At 36.2% G+C, this 22,579-nt stretch overlaps 1 protein-coding gene across 1 annotated transcript in view; it reads right to left on the bottom strand.

Annotated features, from left to right (window-relative positions):
* LOC150100659 (death-associated protein kinase 1-like) overlaps positions 1–22,579 on the bottom strand; it is a 441,829-nt gene that overhangs the window by 227,316 nt on the left and 191,934 nt on the right. The window contains exons 9-10 of the mRNA XM_090401850.1: positions 14,069–14,167; positions 2,450–2,527 (exon numbers count right to left, since the gene is read on the bottom strand). Of these exons, the coding sequence (XP_090257976.1) occupies positions 2,450–2,527; positions 14,069–14,167 (177 nt within the window). The remainder of the gene's footprint in view (positions 1–2,449; positions 2,528–14,068; positions 14,168–22,579) is intronic.

The following is a 22,579-nucleotide window of genomic DNA, read 5'->3' as shown; positions in this document are numbered from 1 at the left end:
TAGTTGTGAGGGGGGTGGAAAGAGGGGAAAAATAGTTCCACTGCATAAAGGAGGTTCCAAGACTACTGCTGTAAATTACCGACCGACTAGCATATCAGGAATCGTTGTCAAGGTCTTGGAGAAACTAGTCAAGAGAAGAATACAGGATTGGATAGATGAAAATGGGATACTGTATGGGGGAAACAAGGTTTTGTGAAGGGTAGATCATGCCTCAGTAACTTGCTCACGTTTTATAACACAGTGATGGCTGAACTGGATAAGGGTAATGGGTTTAGAGTGATTCTACTGTACCTTGCTAAGGCCTTTGACAGGATACCACATGGAACTCTAATCAGTAAACTGGAGCAGATGGGGATGGATATAGGGTTGGTGAGATGGATAGGAGTGTGGTTGATGGAGAGATACCAGAGAGTGGTTTATTCAGGAGTGGAGTCCAAAAGATGGCTTGTGACTAGTGGTGTGCCACAAGGTTCTGTTCTTGGACCACTACTTTTCAATTTGTTCAGTAACGATATAGGAAAAGATCCGAGAGGAAGTGTTCACTTGTTTGTTGATGATGCAAAGTTGGGTAGAGCAATTGTAAGTGCACAGGATGTCAAAATTTTGCAGGATGATTTGGATAGTTTGGAGGACTGGGCTAGGGAAAATGGATGTCAATTTAATGTGGCAAAGTGTAAGGTTATGCATTTTGGAGTGAAAAGATTAGCAGCAGTATATCACATTGGTGGAACCGTATTCCAGGAGGTTAATGAGGCCAGGGATTTGGGAGTGTTGGTGGATAGGGAGTTGAAGTTTAGGGGACACATTGCAAAAGTGGCTAAACCAGCTCATCAAATCACTTGGTTACTTAAAAATACTTTAACAAGCAGAGACAAACAAGTTATTGTTCCTCTATATCGAGCTCTGATAAGACCCCATCTGGATTACTGTGCCCAGATATGGGCACCAGGGTTTTTTCTTGATGGGGAGGAGGTGGAGAGGATCCAGAGATGAGTGACCAAGATGATAGCAGGTCTGTGGAATGAACCTTATGAGAACAGGTTGAAGATTTGTGGATCGTAAAAATTGGTTGATAGGCGGAAAAGGGGTGATATGATTGAGACATTCAAATTACTGAAGGGTTTCTATAAGATTAATCCAGAAGATATTTTTGAGAATAGGACTGGCGGTGGGAGGGCTAGGGGCCTTACATGGAAGCTGGGCAAAAATGTGGTTAACAAGGGTGTTAGAGCTAGGTTTTTTACTTGGAGAGTGGTAAATGAGTGGAATAAGCTGCTAGAGTCTGTTGTGGGTGCTATGACCATGAATGAGTTCAAGGCGAGGTATGATAGATACTGTGTGAATGTCGAATAGCTGTTCTTGACATGATGTTAGGGTCTCCCTTGATGAGTCTGTCGACTCCTTGGAGTTGCCCGGAATAATAATAACAATAATAATAATTTATGATGGAACACAGTGTTAGTAATCACTGGTTCAGGTATTGAACAGAAATCCAGTAGGTACGTTCTATTATTATTAGCTTCAGCACTGTCTCCACATTTTCCCAAACCATTTTATAAGTTTGGGATTCATTTCGGACCCTACTTTTTAGGTTGCCAACAAAAAAAGCAGGTTTTCCGTTTTCTTTATGTCAGATGCTCTAACTGCTCAAATTTGTCTTCTTCTTCCTCTTCTCTTCTAGAGCTTTCTGTAGGATCACAGGCAATCATAAATAATTCCCTTGTCAAATATTCTGTTCCAAAATTTGTCCATCACTTTACTTGAAATTGCATGCTATTCAAGAAGTTCATCTTCATGTTTAGCATAAAATACTATGGCTACTTCTTCCCTTCCATGATCACTACTGCACATATATAATACCTTAATTATTATATAAAAATATCTTTCCTGTTTTCATCTTTTCAATCTCAATTATCTGATATTTCTGTAAGTTCAGGGTTAGCTCCACTTCTGGTATACTGATACTTCTAATACTGATGGTGATTAACTTCAATTTTGTTGAAGCTGATTTTTCACTGTTCAACTTTGTTGCATAATGAAAACAGAAGACATTTTGTTTATCTGTGCAACACCCAAGCATTAAATGCTCATTATGTTTAACAATATATTTGTCTGTCTGTAGTCAATACTTCAACCAATGTTGAATACTGTTTGATCCCAAAGTCCCAAATCACCAACCAATTCCCATTCATACGAATACTTAATAAAGGAGCACACCACAAAAAAGGTGAGGACTGAACAGTGGCTCAGAAGCTCTGGTCAGTTCTCAATGTTCCTTTCTAGTTATGTGAACTTCTTTTCCCAGATAGCTAGTTTTGTCATTTAAAAGAAATGTAACTAATAACATTATGATTTAAATCAAATGTTACAAATACATTACAAAGGAATAAAGCACTTATTTGTCATATCTTAAAATTATGAAATTTATTAAATGCAGTTTTAAACTTACATTTCTTAATCGGTTTAAGAGTTCACCAATTTCATTATAACCTTGAGCTAAAGCTGTAATCTCAGCAGTGATACCATCCTGAAAATGAATATAGTCTGTAGTTTGTATTGATTATAAGGATATTATTAATCGAATGATTTACAGCCAAATAAAATGGATACTTAAGTTTCAAAATTTACCATAAAGTTTATGAGAATATAAATATATGAAAGTATTCTCATATATAAAATATATGAGAATACCTTCAGCACAGGAACTGCCTTGGATTGGCACTACATAAAAGACATGGGCTCTGCCCATGTCTTTTATGTAGTGCCAATCCAAGGATGTTATATAATTGCCTTTTTTAATGCTTTTAGGTTTCACTGGCCTGACAGCTGTTTCTTATAGACCAAGCAGAAAACTGCAGAGGGCAAAAATCTTCCACATAATAATACCACAGTAATCCCATGTTTCAGCTGAAGTGGTTGGCTGAGTAAGCGTGCCCATTCTCCAGCCAAGAGGATGCGGGTTCAAATCCTGCCATGGGCATGGATGTTTGTGATTGTCCTATAAACTCTATGTGGAAAGGGAACAATGCTACCACTTATTCTAGCAGAAGACTTCACTCCCAAAAACCCGGTGAGGTATGGGAGTGACCATACGGCATCTACAGATGTCAAATGTGAATTTTTTTTTTCATAATCCCATGTTAAAAATGAACTCCAAGTAGATGCATAAATAAATTATTGAAATAAAGAGCCTAAAAGGCTTAATTCTAGCATAATAAATCATAGATTCTAAAGATGTTATTAACCACTGCATGTTATAGCCAGATAAGATAGAAACTTAAAAAGTTTTGAAATTCACCAGAGAGTTTATGAAGAATCTCTGATAAATTTCAAAACTTTTAAGTTTCTATCCTATATAGCTATAACCAGCGCTGGCGCCTAGTATTTTTCTTGTGTGTGCAATTAATGTTCGGCACCTTTCCAAAAAAAGTTTTTTTTGAATAAAGTGTGAATAAAATAAACAGGAAATGAAAAACAAATGAAGACTGCTTTACAGTATAATCTTACCTATGGATTAGTCCTGCTTATACAATTTTTTTTTACATGGAACTCAACAATTAATCATAAGTTGATTTATGATACATCAAAAATTAAAGAAGAACTATTTTAGGTATATTTTTGTATATTTTAATAAAAAATTACAGTATTATAATCGGGTCCAGGATACAATTTCGGAATTTATTTGTTCGTTTCCAGGAAGATCTGAAGGGGTACGAACAGAAGACGACGTACATTCATAATTATATGTACCATTCTGTACCATTCGTTGTTCGTTTAAACTCTTATCTCATATTTTTTGACATCTTTTAGGTGCCTTTTCTTCTGCGGCACCTGTGTATATTGCACACTTCGCACATGCCACCAGCTGGGCCTGGCTATAACATCCTTATAATCTATCATTTACTATGTCTGACTGAAAACTTGCAGGCATTTTATTTCAATAAAAATTTATTATTATCAAAAGATGTAAAAATATGTTCAGCTGCACGGTAATACGCTACCATTAGTTTTAAAGCAGGGAAAAAAAAACAACAACTAATTTATTAGCTTTAAAATCAGTATACACTGAAGCATGGAATAAATTCAAAATATCCAACAGCAAAAAATCAGCATGGCCAAATGAAGTTGCTTTGGTTCATTGTAAAGTCCACCAGATGCAATTTCTGGTTAAAGTCATCTATTCTTTCAAACTTCTGTCTCCCTCTCTCTCATCCAGATGCATAAATGACTAAAGTAAATAATTTCCATCCAGACCACAAATGCTTTCTGCCAGCTATGGTTTTTGAGCAAAAAGACAGAAGAATTTTAAATAACAATAAAAAAAAAAGTCTTCTGGTCCTGAATGTATCTCTGTAATTGTACTCAAAAGTTGTGCTCCAGAACTAACACTAGTCAAGTATCATCTCTATACTTTTTTATACTCAGAAGGCACTTATACCAATACATAGGAACAAGCATATATCCAACATAGTCCAAATATGGAAGATAAAAGTCTGCCATCAAACTACCAGCCTAGAGCCCTCAACCTCAGTCCTCTTTATAATGAAGGTCATCAACAGTCAACTTCTTTACTAGTTACAAGCCCACCAGTTAATCAGTGACTGCAGCATGGATTCACCATGGCCGATCACTTACCACATAAAATTTCCCAGTGGATAAGTTCTATGAAAAGGTTTGGAGAAACATCTGCTGTTGCTCTTGACATTTCCAGAACATTTCATCATGTCTGGCATTAAGATCTGCTCAGTAAATTACTATTTTTCATTCTAATTTCCACTGTCTGTAACTGGATAGCCAGCTTTCTTTCTGGTCATTTAATTTAATTTAAATGACAAGAGAGAGAGAGAGCAAGACACAAAGAACCTGTGTAAGGGCTTTTCATCTGAAAGTGAGTAGCTAGTCTCATATGGAGGTGGCAGGGTTTTCAGCTTTAATCCCAAATAACAGCAATAACCTTTTTGCATTGCCCAAGGAAGTTGATTTGTGAAATACTCCGGTAAAATAGGTGATTTTTATCTGTTTTATTGTGTTGTTCCTCAGAATAATTTTCATGGGATGATGTCTTTTATAGTGTATTACTGCTGATTTTCATGTTTTCGTTGTATTTTGTATATTTTCTAATATATTCTCTAACTGATGGATGCCCTAGAGTTTAAAGAAAACAGGCAGAATGAAATGGATGTGCAATCTTATTAAACAAGTTCTTAAGAAAATGAGGGTGTGGAGAGAATGCCATGTGCATAAGGATGATGTGAGTTATGAAAATTATAAGGTGTATGCCAGAAGAGTTTACAAGCATTATAAAGAAAGCTAATTATAAAAAGAAACTAGTTCTATCAGCTGAAGACAGCCCAAAAGAATTCTATCATTATGCTGCAAGTAAAAGAAAGAATGAAAAGGGAAGAATAACTCTTCTGAATGAGGATGATATGCAGGTGGAAGATACAGAAGATATTGTTCAACTAATGAGTGCCCATTGTGCTAAGTGATATCAACCTGGTGTATAGAACATGGAGCTCAATGCTATCTTTACATTGGATAAAGAAACTCAGTTGTATGAGGAAATATATTAGATCTGTTGCATAAACTGAATAAGAATTCAACAATAGGGACTAATGGGATATCAGCAGAGATGCTCAAAGAATGCTCAGCTGAAATGGATGCGGACTTAGACCTGACAGTATAATTTGAGTCTCAGCAAAGTAAGATTCCACATGAGTGGAAAGAATATAAGATAATCCTACTGCACAAGGATGATACAAAGACTAATGCAGCTGGTATTGACCTATTAGTATCTCTGAAGTGGTGATGAAGAGATTGGAAAAATCTGGTAACAGATCAGATAGAACATGGGTGTTCAACCTGTCGATTGCGGAGCAATTTTTGGTCGATCTCTTGTGTATTCCTTCTTACTTACAAATTTAATTAAAACTGAAAACATAATATTTTATTTATCATTATTTTTAATTCGCTTTAAGTGTATTGCTATTGTTTATTTAACCGGGTAAACGAATAATTTGGATCAGTGGAAGTCAAACAGCGAGCCAAGTGAATACGATTTTAAGCAAAGTGTAAAAACTTGATTGCAGCTTAAATATTAAATATTCCAAAGCACATTACATCGATTTTTTACTTAGGTTAAGTCCCATGTGAATATTGTAAAAAAATAACCTTTGTTTGTCTCGGTATAGTTTGTATTAGATGCTTTTGTAAATAACTCTTTTGAAGTTAACTGTCTATACTGCTTTAATAAGAATATGTTAGAGTGTTAAAAACAAAGGCAATGTTTATGTCGCCAAAGCTGTACATGGCAGCATTAGAAAGATTGTTATTAAAACTTGTATGTATGAGAAAGGCTTGCAGGCTCTAAGTGTAAAAATCTCTGAAGTCAGTCAGAAAGAGGTCAGTCAAACAACTTTCTGATAGCCGGCAACTTACAATCAAAAGAAAGTGGAGGAGAACAAAAGGCGTACTTAAGATGAAAGACTCATACCGATTCTTTGGGGGGGGGGGTTTGCCAAACTTCATGTGAGGTCTCAGAGGAGGCCTAATAAAAAGGGACTGAAACAAGCAGAAGGGATCCCGGTTCCAGAATTGCTAACAGAAAGGAGACAACCCAGTCCAGAGTCACCATCAGGAGAGACTGCTCAGATCCACATTGCTTGAGAAAGGAGTTTCCAGCTTCTAGAAAGGAGCTTCTTGGTTTGAGACGTCACTACAGAGAGACTACTTCTAGGCCACAGACAAAGTTTCAAATTGCTGAAAGGAAGAGTTCCAATTTCCGGAGAAAAGTTTCCAGGCCAGGTTAATGTCAGCCATTCACCAATGTGTTGCGTTTTCATTACAATTTGATGAATCAAACGACTTCACTGATATTGCTCAGTTAATGGTATTCCAAGATTATTAAAGTAAAGAAGAACTTTTGAAAATTATACCATTATTGGGAAGGACTAGGGGAGAAGACATTTTTTTGGCATTTTATGAATTTGTGAAACAACACAAACATCTGCTTTTTAAACTTGTGTCTATTACTACTGATGGTGCTCCTGCAATGATAAGTAATAAATCAGGCTTCATTTCATTATGTAAAAACGATGACAAATATCCAGATTTTTTAATGTACCACTGTATTATTCACCAACAAGTACTGTGTAGTAAAAGATTAAACACAAAAGATGTTTTGGATATTACATTTAAATTTGTAAATCCTGTTGGAGGAAAAGCCCTGCAACAGCGGTTATTTAAATTACAGGCAGATGATGATAGGGAACGTCTGTTGTACAATAATGTTCGCTGGCTCAGCAGAAGTCAATTTTTAGAAAGATTTCTTGTATTAATTAACGATATAAAAAATTTTCTTGATGAAAAAGGAGATATTTATCCACAATTGAGTGATAAAAGATAGTTGTTACACTTATCATTTTTAGTAGATTTCTGTACGAAATTAAGCAATTTAAATTTAGAGTTACAAGGTAGAGATAAAAATTTAATTGATATATTAAGTTCAATAAAAACTTTCCAACAATACTTACTTTTATTAAAGAAAAATATAAATGACCACAAATTTAGACATCTCCCATATTCATTAAAATTTTTTGAACAAAATTAAAGAAATGCTTTGCTATGATTTAAAAGAATTTATTCATGAAATCGAATTAGTTGAGGAAGAAATAAATTCAAGATTTAAAGATTTTAATAAAACTGAAATGATTCTATCTTTTATCAATAATCCATTTCAAGAAAACTAGAACATCACAGAAATTTCAAATAAAATTAGTGGGCTGTTTGATATAAACCAAGCTGAAGTAGAACTTGAGATAATAAACATTCAGAATAGTTTACATTTAAAATCAATAAACAATGAAGTAATTTGGAAGTATGCACATGAAAAATTCCCGATATTAACTGATATTGCGCGAAAAACTCTGTCGTGTTTTGGATCGACATACTTGTCAGAATCCGCTTTTTCAAATATGACCGTCATAAAAAATTAATTAAGAAACCAAATTAAAAATGATCATTTGGATGATTGTCTGCGATTGGCCAGTTCTTCATATCAACTTGACTATGAAAATATTGCGAGGTCCAAACAATGCCAAATTTCACATTAATTTTTTTCCTACTTCTTTTATATTTCCTACTTCTTTTATATAAAAGAAGTAGGAAAAAAAAAAACAGAAGAAATGTCTTGCATGGTGGTGGAAATTTTGAAGCTTCAATGCATGCTGCATAATGCAATACAAGATTTGGAGAGAGACTACAAAAGCACTTGACAAATGAAAGAAAAGAAGATGAATTACATGGAAAAGTAAGGAACAATCAAAAAAGCAGAAATAACTGAAAAATGATACCTGCTTAGTTACAGTCATATATAGAGATATATGAGGATAAGCAAGGAGAATTGACTGTGTGATATGAATGATTTGAAAAGATCTGAAATAATCTGCATGAATGATTTGAAAAGAGAAAAGAAGAACAAAAGAATAGTAGAGAAAAGAAGACCAAAGAGTAAAAACAAACCGAGTCTTTTGCTACAGCATAACAGATGAACAGAGTGGGGGGGAGAACTGCAATTGCAAATGTATCAGTAAGTAAGCTGTGTAGGAGAAATGGTATGTGATATGGCATGTAATCAAAAGGATTTGTACTTACAAGGTGGACTTCCATTTGAATAGTTTTGTGTGCGTACATGATATTGCACTTGGAGAAACTGCTGTTTGGTGAAAGAGCAAATGTGAAACTGTCAGGAAAACCAGACATATCTGGGTGGTTGCATGAAAGCCTGAATGCATGCATTAAATTAAATTAAATTAATTAAGAAGTGCAGCTTGCTAGTATTGACTCAGGAAATGCTGACCGGAATGGATTGTCAAAGATAGTTATGTGTACTCAAATGATGAATGAGTTTAAGGAGAGGTATTATTATTATTTTTTATTTTTTTATTATTATTTATTCAGGCCTCCATGGAGTCAAAAGACTCATCGTGGGAGGTTCTTCCTCAGAAACACAAAGTCTATCAAGACACATCGAGGGGAGGTCCCCCCCCCCCCTAAGAAACACAAAGTCTATCATACCACTCCTTAAACTCATTGACCGTTCTCGCTCTCACCACTTCATCAGGCAATGCATTCCATGGTCAATCACCCCTCCATGCAAAGAAACCACTCTGCACCCTCTTGCTCACAGTTTCCTATCGTAACTTCCAGGGATGGCCTCTTGTCATCACTCCGTCCTGCTGTTCAACCAAGCGAAAGAACTCCCCAGTGTAAACCCTGTAACCACCTCTCAACAGTTTAAAAGTGTCAATCATATCACCTCTCCTCCTTCTATCCACCAAACTCTGTAGTCCACATTCCCTCAGCCAATCCTCATAACTATCATTGCACAGTCCTGAAACCATCTTTGCTATCTGCCTTTGTACCCTTTCCACAGTTAATTTATCCCCTTCAAATCCTGGGACCAAATCTGAGAACAATAGTCCAAGTGTGGTCTGATCAGGGTCTTATACAACGGAATGATAACTGTTTTATCTCTGCAGGTCAGCATCCTTCTCATTATTGCAGCAATCCTCTGTGGTACCTTCACCACCTTTGTAATATGTCCTCTAAATTTCAGGTTTCTATCATTCATCAATCCCAGATCTCTTGTCTCCTCTACTTCCTCCAGTATAACTCCTCCCATAGAGTATGCTGTGTCCCATCGATGTTTCCCAAACCTCAAGACCTTACATTTTGCTGCATTAAACCGACACCCCCCATTCATTTGCCTATCTATCTAGCTTATTCAAATCCTCTTGCAGGGCTGCCACATCTGCACTATTACTAATAATCCTTCCCAGCTTCGCATCATCTGCAAACTACAGAATATCCCCTTGCAATCCACTGACAATGTCATTGATATAAAGGTTAAACAATATAGGTCCCAGTACTGAGCCCTGTGGGACCCCACTTGTAACCCTCTGCTTCCTTGAAACTGCCTCACCATACACAACTCTGATATTATCGGACAGTCCTGAATCCAGTTGACCAATCTGACATCCAGACGCCTGTGCTGCAACTTAAATATCAGCTTATCATGTGGCACCCTGTCAAATGTCTTTGCTAAGTCTAAGAAAATGGCAGTATATGCCTTTTCCTCATCTAATGCTCTTGTAACTTTATCATAAAAGGCTAGCATATTGCTAAAACAAGAGCGCCCCTTCACAAATCCAAGTTCTGTATAAAAGTGAATATGGGTCTTCTATGATGCATGGACTAGTTTTCAAGAGAAGGAAAAGCATCAAATGTGGAAATAGGAAGAAGCATTTGATTAAGATACACTAATGTGTACTTAGGCCATTGTTGTTTATTTGCTGATGATGTTAAGTTGGGAATAGTGATAAAGAATGGAGTTAATATACAATCCCTGCAGGCTGATTTGAACAGATTAGTTCTATGGACAAATAACAATGTTAGTTCAATGATGTTGCCAAGTGTAAAGTTATGCACTTTGGATGGGGAACATTACATGCAGTGTTATATTAATGAGAATTTGCTTGAAGCAGTCAATAAAGCTAGAGACCTGGAAGTTATTGTGGGCACTGAGTTTGAAGTTCAGAAGTCAAACTGCGAAGTAAGTCACTGCAATGAATAACAGGGTCTGTTAACCCCCCAACCGGCCACGACATCTATAGACGTTCAGCTAATCTGGATACGAAGCTCTAACACCTATTGAATAACATGGATAAGAAGTGCAATTTGGTGTCACTATTTCATCCACATCGGCCGGTAGAGAGGTCAAAGAGAACACTTAACTTGTAGGAATAAGGAAATTTTTTACTTACTTTACAAAGTTTTCATAAAACAACATCTGGATTACTTTGCATAGATATGTTCTCTGGGTTCCTAGGAGATGGGGAGACAGTTAAAATGATTCAGCAACAAATAACACTGATGACAACTGATCTATGAAACTATTATTATTATTGTTCCAGGAAACTCCAAGGAGTCAACAGACTCATCGAGGGAGGCCCCAACATCATGTCTGGAAGAACTATTCAGCATTCACACAGTATCTATCATATCTTGCCTTGAACTTATTCACGGTCGTAGCACCCACAACAGACTCTGGAAGCTTATTCCACTCATTCACCACTCTCCAAGTAAAAAACCTAGCTCTAACACCCTTGTCAACCACGCTCTTGCGTGGTTGACAAGGGTGTTAGAGCTAGGTTTTTTTCCTCCCACCACCAGTCATATTTTCAAAAATATCTTCTGGATCAATCTTATAAAAACCCTTCAGTAATTTGAATGTCTCAATCATATCACCCCTCCTTCGCCTATCGTCCAATTTCTGCAACCCATAAATCCTCAACCTATTCTCATAAGGTTCATTCCACAGACCTGCTATCATCATGGTCACTCGTCTCTGGACCCTCTCCACTTCCTCCCCATCACGAAGAAACCCTGGTGCCCATAACTGGGCACAGAAGTCCAGATGGGGTCTTATCAAGGCTCGATACAGAGGAACAACAACTTGTTTGTCTCTGCATGTTAAAGTATTTTTCATAAGCCAAGTGATTTGGTGAGCTGTTTTAGTCACTTTTGCAATGTGCCCCCTAAACTTCAACTCCCTATCCACCAGCACTCCCAAATCCCTGGCCTCATCAATTTCCTGGAGTACGGTTCCACCAATGCGATATACTGCTGCTGTTCTTTTTACCCAAAGTGCATAACCTTACACTTTGCCACATTAAACTGACATCCATTTTTCCTAGCCCAGTCCTCCAAACTATCCAAATCATCCTGTAAAATTTTGACATCCTGTGCACTCACAATTGCTCTACCCAACTTTGCATCATCAGCAAACAAGTGAACACTTACTCTCAAATCCTTTCCAATATCATTGATGAACAAATTGAAAAGCAGTGGTCCAAGAACAGAGCCCTGCAGCACTCCGCTAGTCACAAGCCATCTTTTTGACTCCACTCCTGAATAAACCACTCTCTGGTATCTCTCCTTCAACCACCCTCCTATCCATCTTACCAACCCTATATCTATCCCCATCTGCTCCAATTTACTGATTAGGGTTCCATGTGGTATCCTGTCAAATGCCTTGGCAAGGTCCAGTAGTATCACTGTAAACCCATTACCCCTATCCAGTTCAGCCGTCACTGTGTTATAAAACGTGATCAAGTTACTGAGGCATGATCTACCCTTCACAAAACCATGTTGTCCCCCATACAATATCCCATTTTCATCTATCCAATCCTGTATTCTTTTCTTGACTAATTTCTCTAAGACCTTGACAATGATTCCTGATATGCTAATTGGTCGGTAATTTACAACAGCAGTCTTGGAACCACCTTTATGCTGTGGAACTATTTTTCCCTCCTTCCACCCGCTCGGGACTAACCCAGACCCGAGACTCAAATTAAACAAAATGGTCAAGGGTACTGACAATTCTTTAGCTGCTTCTCGTACAACACGAGCTGGTATACCATCCAATCCCACAGATGTATTAACATTGAGGTTATGCAATAGACTACTCACCTCCACTTCATTCACCACAATTCCAGTAAAATCTACTGGTACATTCGTTTCTGCAATGTCACCACCTGGATGATATATTCTTTCAAAGTACTCACTCAGTAACTCAACTATATCAACTGATTCAGTTACCTCCCTACCATCGGCATTCTTTAAAATCATTCTGCCATGTACATTTTTCCTTTTACTTGCTACATATCTAAAAAACTGTTTAGGATTCTCTTTAGCCTGCATGGCCAATGTTCTTTCGTAACCCTTTTTTGCTTTTCTTACCACACTCGTCATCCTTCTGGCCTGCGCTTTATACCGTTCATGTGCCTGCCGGTCACCTTTCTCCTTAAATTCCCTCCATAGTTGTTTCTTTTTTTGCAGCAACTATGTATATGAGGACAGCTTGAGGGAATGTGGTCTTAAAAATTTGATAAATTGACAATGGAGAGGAGAAATATGAGAAACATACAAATTAGTAAGGAGATCTTACAATATAAACACAAGGGATTTTGCAGCTCATGGATAGCAGAGGAAGAACTCTGGGTCATCCCTGGAATCTGAATAGGGATGCTAGGAACAGATTACCATTAGATGTGGTGAGAGAGCATCTTCACTAAATATATTCAAGGATAGATATGACGTATATTTAAGTATGAGTGTTTAAAAGTGTCCTCCCTCGAGTCCTTGAAGGAGCATTAATAATAATATAATAATAATAATAGTAAGACTAGGTGCAATTTTGCATAATAAATGATAAACACACATTGATTAATATGTTGATTAAGAGATAACTGTGTGGTATTCATTTTTCTTCTAAAGTTATATGTAGATGAGTTGAAGAAACTATTTAATTAAGACAGATTAACTATGAATATTTCAATTCATGTATTGTGGATCGCCATCAGTGTAATACAATTAGAAATTAAAAAATTAAATAACAATGAAGGTATACAGAGAATGGAATCTTTCCTTATATGCAGTCATAAAACAGCCAGGTAAAAACTGATACTATTAGAATCAAATGAAGTGTGCATGCACGCATGTAAAAAAACAACAAAAAACAAACTTGTGTGCGTGTATGTGATAAAAACTTATATAATTAAACAGTATAGTTCTTAAATATAGTTTTCCAGATTTTTGGAATGGAGAGTCCATCCTTAAGGTTGAGATTTGGGTGATGCAGAAGTACTTTGGAACTTTCTTTAAAGAGATGCATTTATGGGAACATCTACATAATAATTTGGTGTCATTCCAAAGGATCCTGTGGTTAGTATTGGTAATCCCATGTTCTGCTAGACTCAATTTGTTGTATTTCATGCAGGACTGGTATTCAGAAAAAAGCATAGAAAAAGATCAGCGTGTTTATCCAAAGTAGAATAAGTTGCAGTTGCATGGGACTGAACAGACTCCAAGTAACAGTTTGATGAAGGAAGGAAACAGTCTGTTTCCTTTCTTCATCCAACTTTTTGTATGGATACATTTTACTTAATTAAACTGAAAGAACAAAATTGACAAATATAAATACTGAGATAGGAAAAAAAAACAATACTTTATTTTTTTGCTGCACATCACATCCTGCTAAACAAAGGCAACGTACTACTTCAGTATGACCATTTCGAGCTGCTAAATGTAGAGGATATAATCCTATCTGAAAAAAATTAAGTATATGAAAATATTATATACTTAACTTCAGTCATTAAATTCAGTCACTACAGCAAACTAATGAAACTGATAACATCATGTCTATTATAAATGTTCTAAATAAAACTCATAATTGGTTATATTATAAATTAAAGATACCAAAAATATAATTTCTTGACATCTTTAATTTATAAAATCTTCTAGTAAATTAATAAACTATTCCTATGAGTTGATTGCATTAATCTCCTGACTGTTACTAATCAATGAGGCATTTATTTTATTTATTCTTATGGTGAAAAGAATATAATGCAGCTATAGGTCAATTTCAAGTCCAGAAAGCCAATCCAGTGCCTCGTCTGTCATCTCGTGGATGTCTTGCAGATTACCATGAAATTGGTGCCTTAGGCAGTCATTCACAATATGAGTGATCGTCTGGCTATGGGGGAACAATCACAACAAGGGTAGTCTGACAGTTTCCATTTGTCTAGTAGGTAGCCATATCTGTCCTGGTTAGTTCTGATCCTGTTGACAGATAACCAAATTTTCCTAGGAAGAGAAAAACAGGCAGTGGAGCACAGAGATCTTCAACCAGGAAGCCATTTGTTGAGAGATTGTTGGACAGTGTTCTCTCCATGTTAGATGTTGATGGTAAGGCAGCTCTTGAGCTGCCTTACCATCAAGAAACCCTTTCTGGTCCATGGACCAGAAAGGGTTTCTTGATTTTAGGTGAAGACTTGGATAAAGGATTAAACTTTATGGATTAAATTTTCATTTTCTTTCTCTTTCTGTTGTTTATTTTCATACCAAATTTATTAAAACAGTTATTCAATTTAGTTAGAGAATCCTGCATACTTGTATTGGATTTATTTAGGAGTATAACATCATCTGCATAAAGTAAAGAACTGCAAAGAGCATCTAAACTCCTTACTCCATATTCTACTCTATTTGCAATCTGTAATCCAAATTATACTTCCAAATTATCTGAAATCCATATTTCATCATGTATTCTGAATCAACTAGGATCAAGTTTACCCTAGAAGTAGAATCAAATAAGCAGTTAGCCTTTTTAGATCTTCTAATTCTTCGCCAACCAGATGGTAACCTACATTTCTCAGTTTATAGAAAGAAGACTCATACAGGCCATTATATCCATGCGGAATCTCATCACCATCCCAGTCAAAAGGCAGGAACTATTAAAACATTGGTTCATCAGGCTCACTTCTTTTGTTCTTCAGACGATCTTTTACAGAAAGAACTACAATATATAACTTCTTCCTTTCTATCTAATGGTTATAAGAATTGCTTCATTAAAAGAACTTTGAGTAGTTTTAATATGTCTTCCTCTTCAAACACAGAAGAAATAATGCGCATTCCTATCGCTTATGTACAAGGCATTGGTGAACGTATAGCAAAAGTTTTAAAACCACTGAATATTTTTGTTGCCTTTCGACCGTTTAGAAAAATCTCCACCTTTCTCACTTCTCCTAAGGACAAGCTTCCACATCTTAATCATCCAGGTGTCTACCAGATTCCGTGGTCTTGTGAATTATATTATTTCAGACAAATGGGAAGATCTGCCTCTATTCAGCTAGAAGAACACCAATCTTATATTGAATACATTAAACCTGAAAAGTCTGGACTTGCAGAACATGCCATCTTCACTAAACATAGAGTTCATTGGAGAAAGACAAGAGTTCTTCACAAAAGTCAGTTCCTCATGGAATGCCTTTATAAAGAAACATGTGAAACTCTACTTCATTCTCCTAACTTAAACAGATCCGACGGCTTACGTCTATCCCTTTTATGGAAAATAGTACTTTACAAATCAGCTAATCTTTCTGCTTAGGTGGCGCTTTTGGAATTGTCAGTTATTGTTTAATTTGAGCTTAATATGTACTGAAATAAAGTGATGAAGAATGAAGAATGAAGAATAAAGAATGAAGGCGAAAATTATACTATTAAATAATCTTTGTATGTGAGTTTTTCCGTTATTAATTTTGTATTGATATGTCTACTCACAGTATACCTCTTTTAAAACTTAATATCCATTAAGTAAGTTTCATAATATCATATATAAAAATATTCATTATCACATAACGCTATATTATCTTTATCTTTTGTAGATAGCAAAAATGGCATTGGAATCTAAAATTATTCTGCATTTTCATCATTTTTAATGCCTCCTTGCTTTGCTCCACCTTTAAGCTGTTTGAAAGAATTCTCCTTAAAAGAATTTCACCACTCATTGAAAGAGCACTCCTGATTGAACAAGCTGGCTTTAGGCCAGGAAGAAGTTGCTGTAACCAGGTCCTGGCTTGACAAGACAGATTAAGCAGGCTTCCAGAAAAAACTTAAATCCGGATATCAGAAGTGTATGGGAAAGATTTAAAAAATACTTAAATGATGCTATATTAGAGTGTGTCCATAGACATTGAAGAATACAGGGTAGGAGTGAAAAAGAAGTGTGATATTATTAAGTTACTTTCATTGACCTAACATCAGCTTATTACACAGTCTAGATCAGGGGCCTCCTCCTAAAACTAGGCAATATTATAAGATGCAAAAAAACTTTCCAGATTTTTGAATCCATTCTCTCCAACAGAAAGACCCAGGTCCATATTGGTGGAAAAAAAAAGCAGGCCCAGATTCCTCCACAATGGTCTCCCACAGGGCTCTGTGTTAGCCCTTTAACTTTTCAACATCTACATGTCTGACATACCAGCTCAAGCAAATACATGTACACTGATGACCTAGCAATTCTACACCACTCTCCTCCTTTGCCAACTTGGAAACAACCTTGAACACATACCTAAACATCCTGGAAGAGTACTTCAATCAGTGGTACTCCAAGCCAAATCCAACAAAAACTATGTCTACAGCATTCCACCTAAACAATGCAGAGACAAATTGACACTGCAACCCCTCTTTCTGCAGCAAGATGGTAGAACATGAACCTCACCCAAAATACCTTGGAGTGAGCCTGGACAGAAGCCTAACCCATAAAAGGCACATCACCAATTTGCCCGACAAAATTAAAATGAGAAATAATATCATTTCAAGGCTTGCTGGAACAACCTGGGCAGAGGTCCTAAGGTCATCTGTACTAGCCCTCACATTCTCTGCAATAGAATACTGTGCCTCCGTCTGGGAAAGAAGTGCACACACTAACATCATAGATACCAAATTTTTACCAGAACTAAACTCTTCCCTGCATACAATTAGTGGGACTTTGAGAAGCACCCCCCCCTCTTCCCCTGGCTTCCTGTCCGATCCAACATTGCTCCACCAAATATATGGAGAAAACAAGCCTCGATTAAAGAATTTAATAAAGAAATGCGCAATCCGCTCCTGCCCCTGCACTGGACTCTCAAAAATCACCTTTATTTATTAAAAATTAGCAGGTCATCTCCACCTATAGGAGTTGCCAAATGGTGTGCCACCCTTTTTTTTTTTTTTAATAAAATACTCTGGATTTAGAGAAAAAAAAAAAAAAAAAAGGGTGGCACACCATTTGGCAACTCCTATAGGTGAAGATGACCTGCTAATGCTTCTGCTTGGTAGCTCCACAAAGGGGAATATGAAAAGCACTTGTGCTTCACCCATCTTGTCAGTAACGTCAATGGGTCAATGGGGTATTTGTTCAGCCTTTGCTCGTGATACTTGTTGCTAATAGTTAAGATAATGTCTTGTCGTGGTCAAGCAAGAAAAAAAAAAAAAAGAGCAAGTCTTGGTAGCTCCACTTGGGCCTGGCTCCCACTGATGAGACCTCAATAAAGGTCGAAACTAGTCTGGATAGTGGCCCTTCCCTTAATGCATAACATTAGACATGTCCGCAAGGAAATGTGTTTTGCATTATAGGAGATACTGAGATAGGAGTGTTGGTAGCTTGCTCCACCTTTGCAATGAGTTGTCCTGGTGTTGTACCACCTTACCCCAGTCCTGAAGATACTTTAGGCGCAAACTTTGTTTGCTCACACTTGGATAAAGGATTAAACTAATTTTATTATACTCTAACCAAGTGAAAAATAAACTTTCAACATCTTTCTCTAAATCCAGAGTAATTTATTTAAAAAAAAAAAGGGTGGCACACCATTTGGCAACTCCTATAGGTGGAGATGACCTGCTAATGCTTCTGCCTGGTAGCTCCACTTGGGCCTGGCTCCCACTGAAGAGACCTTAATAAAGGTCGAAACTAGTCTGGGTAGTGGCCCCTTCCCTTAATGCATAACATTAGACATGTCTGCAAGGAGATGTGTTTTGCATTATAGGAGATACTGAGATAGGAGTGTTGGTAGCTTGCTCCACCTTTGCAACGAGTTGTCCTGGTGTTGTACCACCTTACCCCAGTCCTGAAGATACTTTCAGGCGCAAACTTTGTTTGCTCACACTTGGATAAAGGATTAAACTAATTTTATTATATCACAATAGTTCAGTTTTATCCTTTGCAAAAATGTTTTCCATTTTGCTGTGATACATAAGTCTTCTGGCCGTGTAAGCATTGATATCTCTACAATTATAAACATTTGTGCATATTTACTTTACTGATAGTTACTTTATTAAATGAATGATATTCTAAAAAAGAAAATATAGACAAAGAGACAGAGTAGGTATATCACATATTAGATCTGATATTGTTGCTGAAACCTGCAAAAGCCGACAAGCCCAAGTATGGCATTAAAATCAGTTCCATTTTTATAAAAGGCAAGTCCATGCATATCTTTATTGTTAGTTTTATGACCCTAATGCTTTTGGCGTTCCCCAAATTTTTCTTATAATCAAAAGCGTTCTGTGACTTTGAAAAGGTAAGAACCACTGGTGTAGATGATGAGGTTGAGTAGTGGAGAAGGAGAGCTGTAGAGTAGGTGCCCTTCCTCGATGAGTCTTGAACTCCCTGGAGATGTAAAATAATAATAATAATAATAATAATGAAACACTCTAATATGGCATTGTTTAAGTATATTTTTAAATATTTCCCATAGACTTCTGATATCCTTCCTCTAGCAAACAATACCATGGGAAAGAACCTGGTAACTTCTCAGATGGTCATAATTCCCTGCTTTGCAGTTCAGCAAGTAACCTTTTCTGAATGGAATGTCCATAAAGTTAGCAATTTTCCAAGTCAGTACAGGATGATCACTTCATCCTGTACTGACTTGGCACAGTTAATTCATTTGGCACAGTTAATACATCAAGTTGTGAATTTTTGTTACAAGAAGAAGAACGATTAGTTACCTTGTCAATGGATTGTACTCTAAAAATGAAATTCTCTGAAATAACTCTTGAGGAATTTTGTATTTTTGTCCAAGCTGAATACCCAGCTCTGGCTCGTGTTACCAATAGGGGCTAGAACGGTCACGTCTTTAACTAAAACCTCCTCCGACATAATCAGATCTAACATCCTTTGATCTCAAATATTAGAGGAGTCTGCCAGAGGAAGTTGTCTTGCAACAGCTCAAATAAATTTGGTTTCATTCTTTTCATGAGATTTCACCACTATCCAATCAATATTCAGATAATTAAAGTTCTCCATTATGATTATTCAATTTGCACCCATCATGTTTATTTGGTAGTGCATTCCTTTGTCACTAGCAACCAATCCACTAGGTCTATAACAACACTGTACTATGTATTTGTTCCTGTTAGCCTCTGCCTCACATCAGATGGCTTCAAACTCACTGCCACAGGAAAATTGTCACTAGTATCAATGCAGTCAGAGCTTTCCACCCTAAATGGAACTTAAATCATCCAATATCATTAGAAGCACACACCTCCTCCTCTCATATCCTGCCTATCCTTCTTAAAAATATTGTGTCCTGGTAATGATTATGAGAAAACACATGATTGTCTAATTATATAAATGAAATGAATATTAAATCCAGCATTATTTCAAAGCTGAATGCAGAAACTGGAAGTTTTGTAAGAAATTTGACCAGGGAGCTTACGGGAATACATTTGTCAGCATTTTCGAGTTGACCTAGCACAGACCTTACAGAAAACATGATCACTTGCACAATCGTCCATATATTCACCTTCTGTTGGTCCATTTTGATAAGGTTTCAATGGCCTGACAGCTGTTTCGAACTGGTTGATTCTCCTGAGAGACCAGGCAGAAACCTTAAGAGAGCAAAAACTCTTGTTCAGTACTAAGGAACTCAAAGTGTCAGAGAGGTGTATTTTTCATAAGCGAACTCTCGGATGCTTGGACAAGCGATCATATTTCCTATAAGGTCTGTGCTAGGGCAACTCGAAAATGCTAGCAAGTGTATTCCCATAAGCTCTCTGGTCAAATTTTGTATGAAACTTTCATAGTTTCTGCATTTGGCTTTGAAATAATGTGGATTTAATATCCACATGATTTATATAATTTTACATAGCCGAAATGAAGCCTTTTGGCTCTTTATTTTAGTAAATACTTTATGCACTGATCGAGAGTTCATTTTCAACCAGTTTGAAACAGCTGTCAGGCCAGTGAAACCTTATCAAAATGGATGAATAGAAGTCAAATATATGGACACTTGGGCAAGCGATCATATTTTCTATAAGGTCCATGCTAGGGCTACTCAAAAATGCCAGCAAGTGTATTCCTGTAAGCTCTCTGGTCAAATTTCATACAAAAATTTCATAGTCTCTGCATTCGGCTTTGAAATAATGCTGGATTTAATTGATTTATATAATTTTGTGTAGCTGAAATGAAGCCTTTTAGCTCTTTATTTTAGTAAACACAATTGTTCTTTCCTCATAATCATTACCGTGTCAGTGCACATTCCTCTCATTAACACAGCTGCATAATATAGTCTCTTTTTCATACAGATTCTTATTATTTTTCTCATCATAATCTAGTTTCTTTTACTCTTTGTGTTAGAGCTCATACCAATTAATAATTCTTACAGACTCCTGATACCAAATGCATTCAAGTGTAGGCTGTCCCTCTTATACTAATTCATTATTCCTTCAAACTCACTCCACACATCCAAATACTTATTACCATTCCTTTTGCACAGTCTATGCATCAAAAATCATTCACCATCATAACCCTTCTTAATTAATTTCTATCATATCTATGTAATAAACTAATTATTTTCGCTTTCTCACTCTTCCTTCTTGATTATTCAAATAGTCATTTCATATCCTCTCTCATGCTGTATTTGTCACCAAATAAATTCATTTTTTCCCTACCAACACTTACTTTTTTTTTCAATTGCATTCATTAATTTTTGGATTTTAGCACCTGGAAGACTCAGAGTAATCAGATAGTCATCAATTGTGTGTTTTATGATTGAATCTCCATACCATATAATATCCTTAATATCCTTCTTTTTATAATTGATTTTACTGCCTGATTATCTTTACATGAAATCTTATCTGATTCAATGCCTTTCAATTTCACCTTTTGTTGATTATCTTTTTTGCATTTCTGATGTCTCTCTAATCACTTTTCAACCTTTCTCCAGTTCCCTTACCATCTGTTTAAATATTGTTTTCGAAGTTTAGTGTATTAATACTTTTTATAATGATTTAAACTGTTTGATAATAATGTTTGGCTATATTATGGGGGAATACAACTTTATTAAGTATTGTTTTTATTATTGTCAACCTTCCAAACATAACTTTCATGAACTCTAATTACCAATTTCCTAACCAACCCCAACACTACAAAAAAAAGCAGATGAATAAAATATGAGTAATTATTAATGTGATCAAACCTTCTATACACAGAACAAGATAACATTCTCCTATAGAGATTAGCTTGTATACAAACAGACACACACACACTGTAGATATTTATTGAAAAATGTAAGATACAACAATAAAGAATTTTATAATTAATAGACTGAAGTGGGTTTATTTTCTTTTTTTGGGAAGGAGGATGAACAGGTTCAATGAGAATTCCACATGTAGCATGATATATACCACTGGCATCATGTGAACATTTTGGTTGAGTGTGCTGTTGTATGGCTTATGCAACCCGTGCTACAAAATTCACATCAATTTGACTGTATGATTACTTTTTTTTTTTTTATTGATGTATAAAAGTTTTAAGAGTTTTCTTGCTTGAGAAGTACAGCATCTGTTGAGGTTGTATAGTTTTTCGCAGTATAGGAACATCTTCATTCCGGTCTTTGGAAACAACAGACAAAGTAAAACTTTATCTATTCCTGAATAAAAATGAATATTTCTGTGTATTATAAGAAGTTGTTGATCTACAACAAAATACTAGCATATGTGAGATATCTGTTATTGATAAGCCAGAAGAGCTACTGGAAAAAAAAAAAAAAATTATGTAGGATTCACAAAAGGGGATGATTCTGATAATGATCGAATATTATGCAGAGGACATAGTGGAATTGTTCAATGAACACTTTATTGGAGTATTTCATCCTAGAGGAGTCAGTTTTAATGCTAGAGGGATAGGACTGGT

This window comes from Typopeltis vanoorti, chromosome 12, assembly GCF_054136105.1.
Source record: "Typopeltis vanoorti isolate ZY-2024b chromosome 12, IOZ_Tvanoo_1.0, whole genome shotgun sequence".
Classification (NCBI taxonomy): Eukaryota; Metazoa; Arthropoda; class Arachnida; order Uropygi; family Thelyphonidae; genus Typopeltis; species Typopeltis vanoorti.
This window is presented reverse-complemented; position numbering and strand designations above follow the sequence as displayed.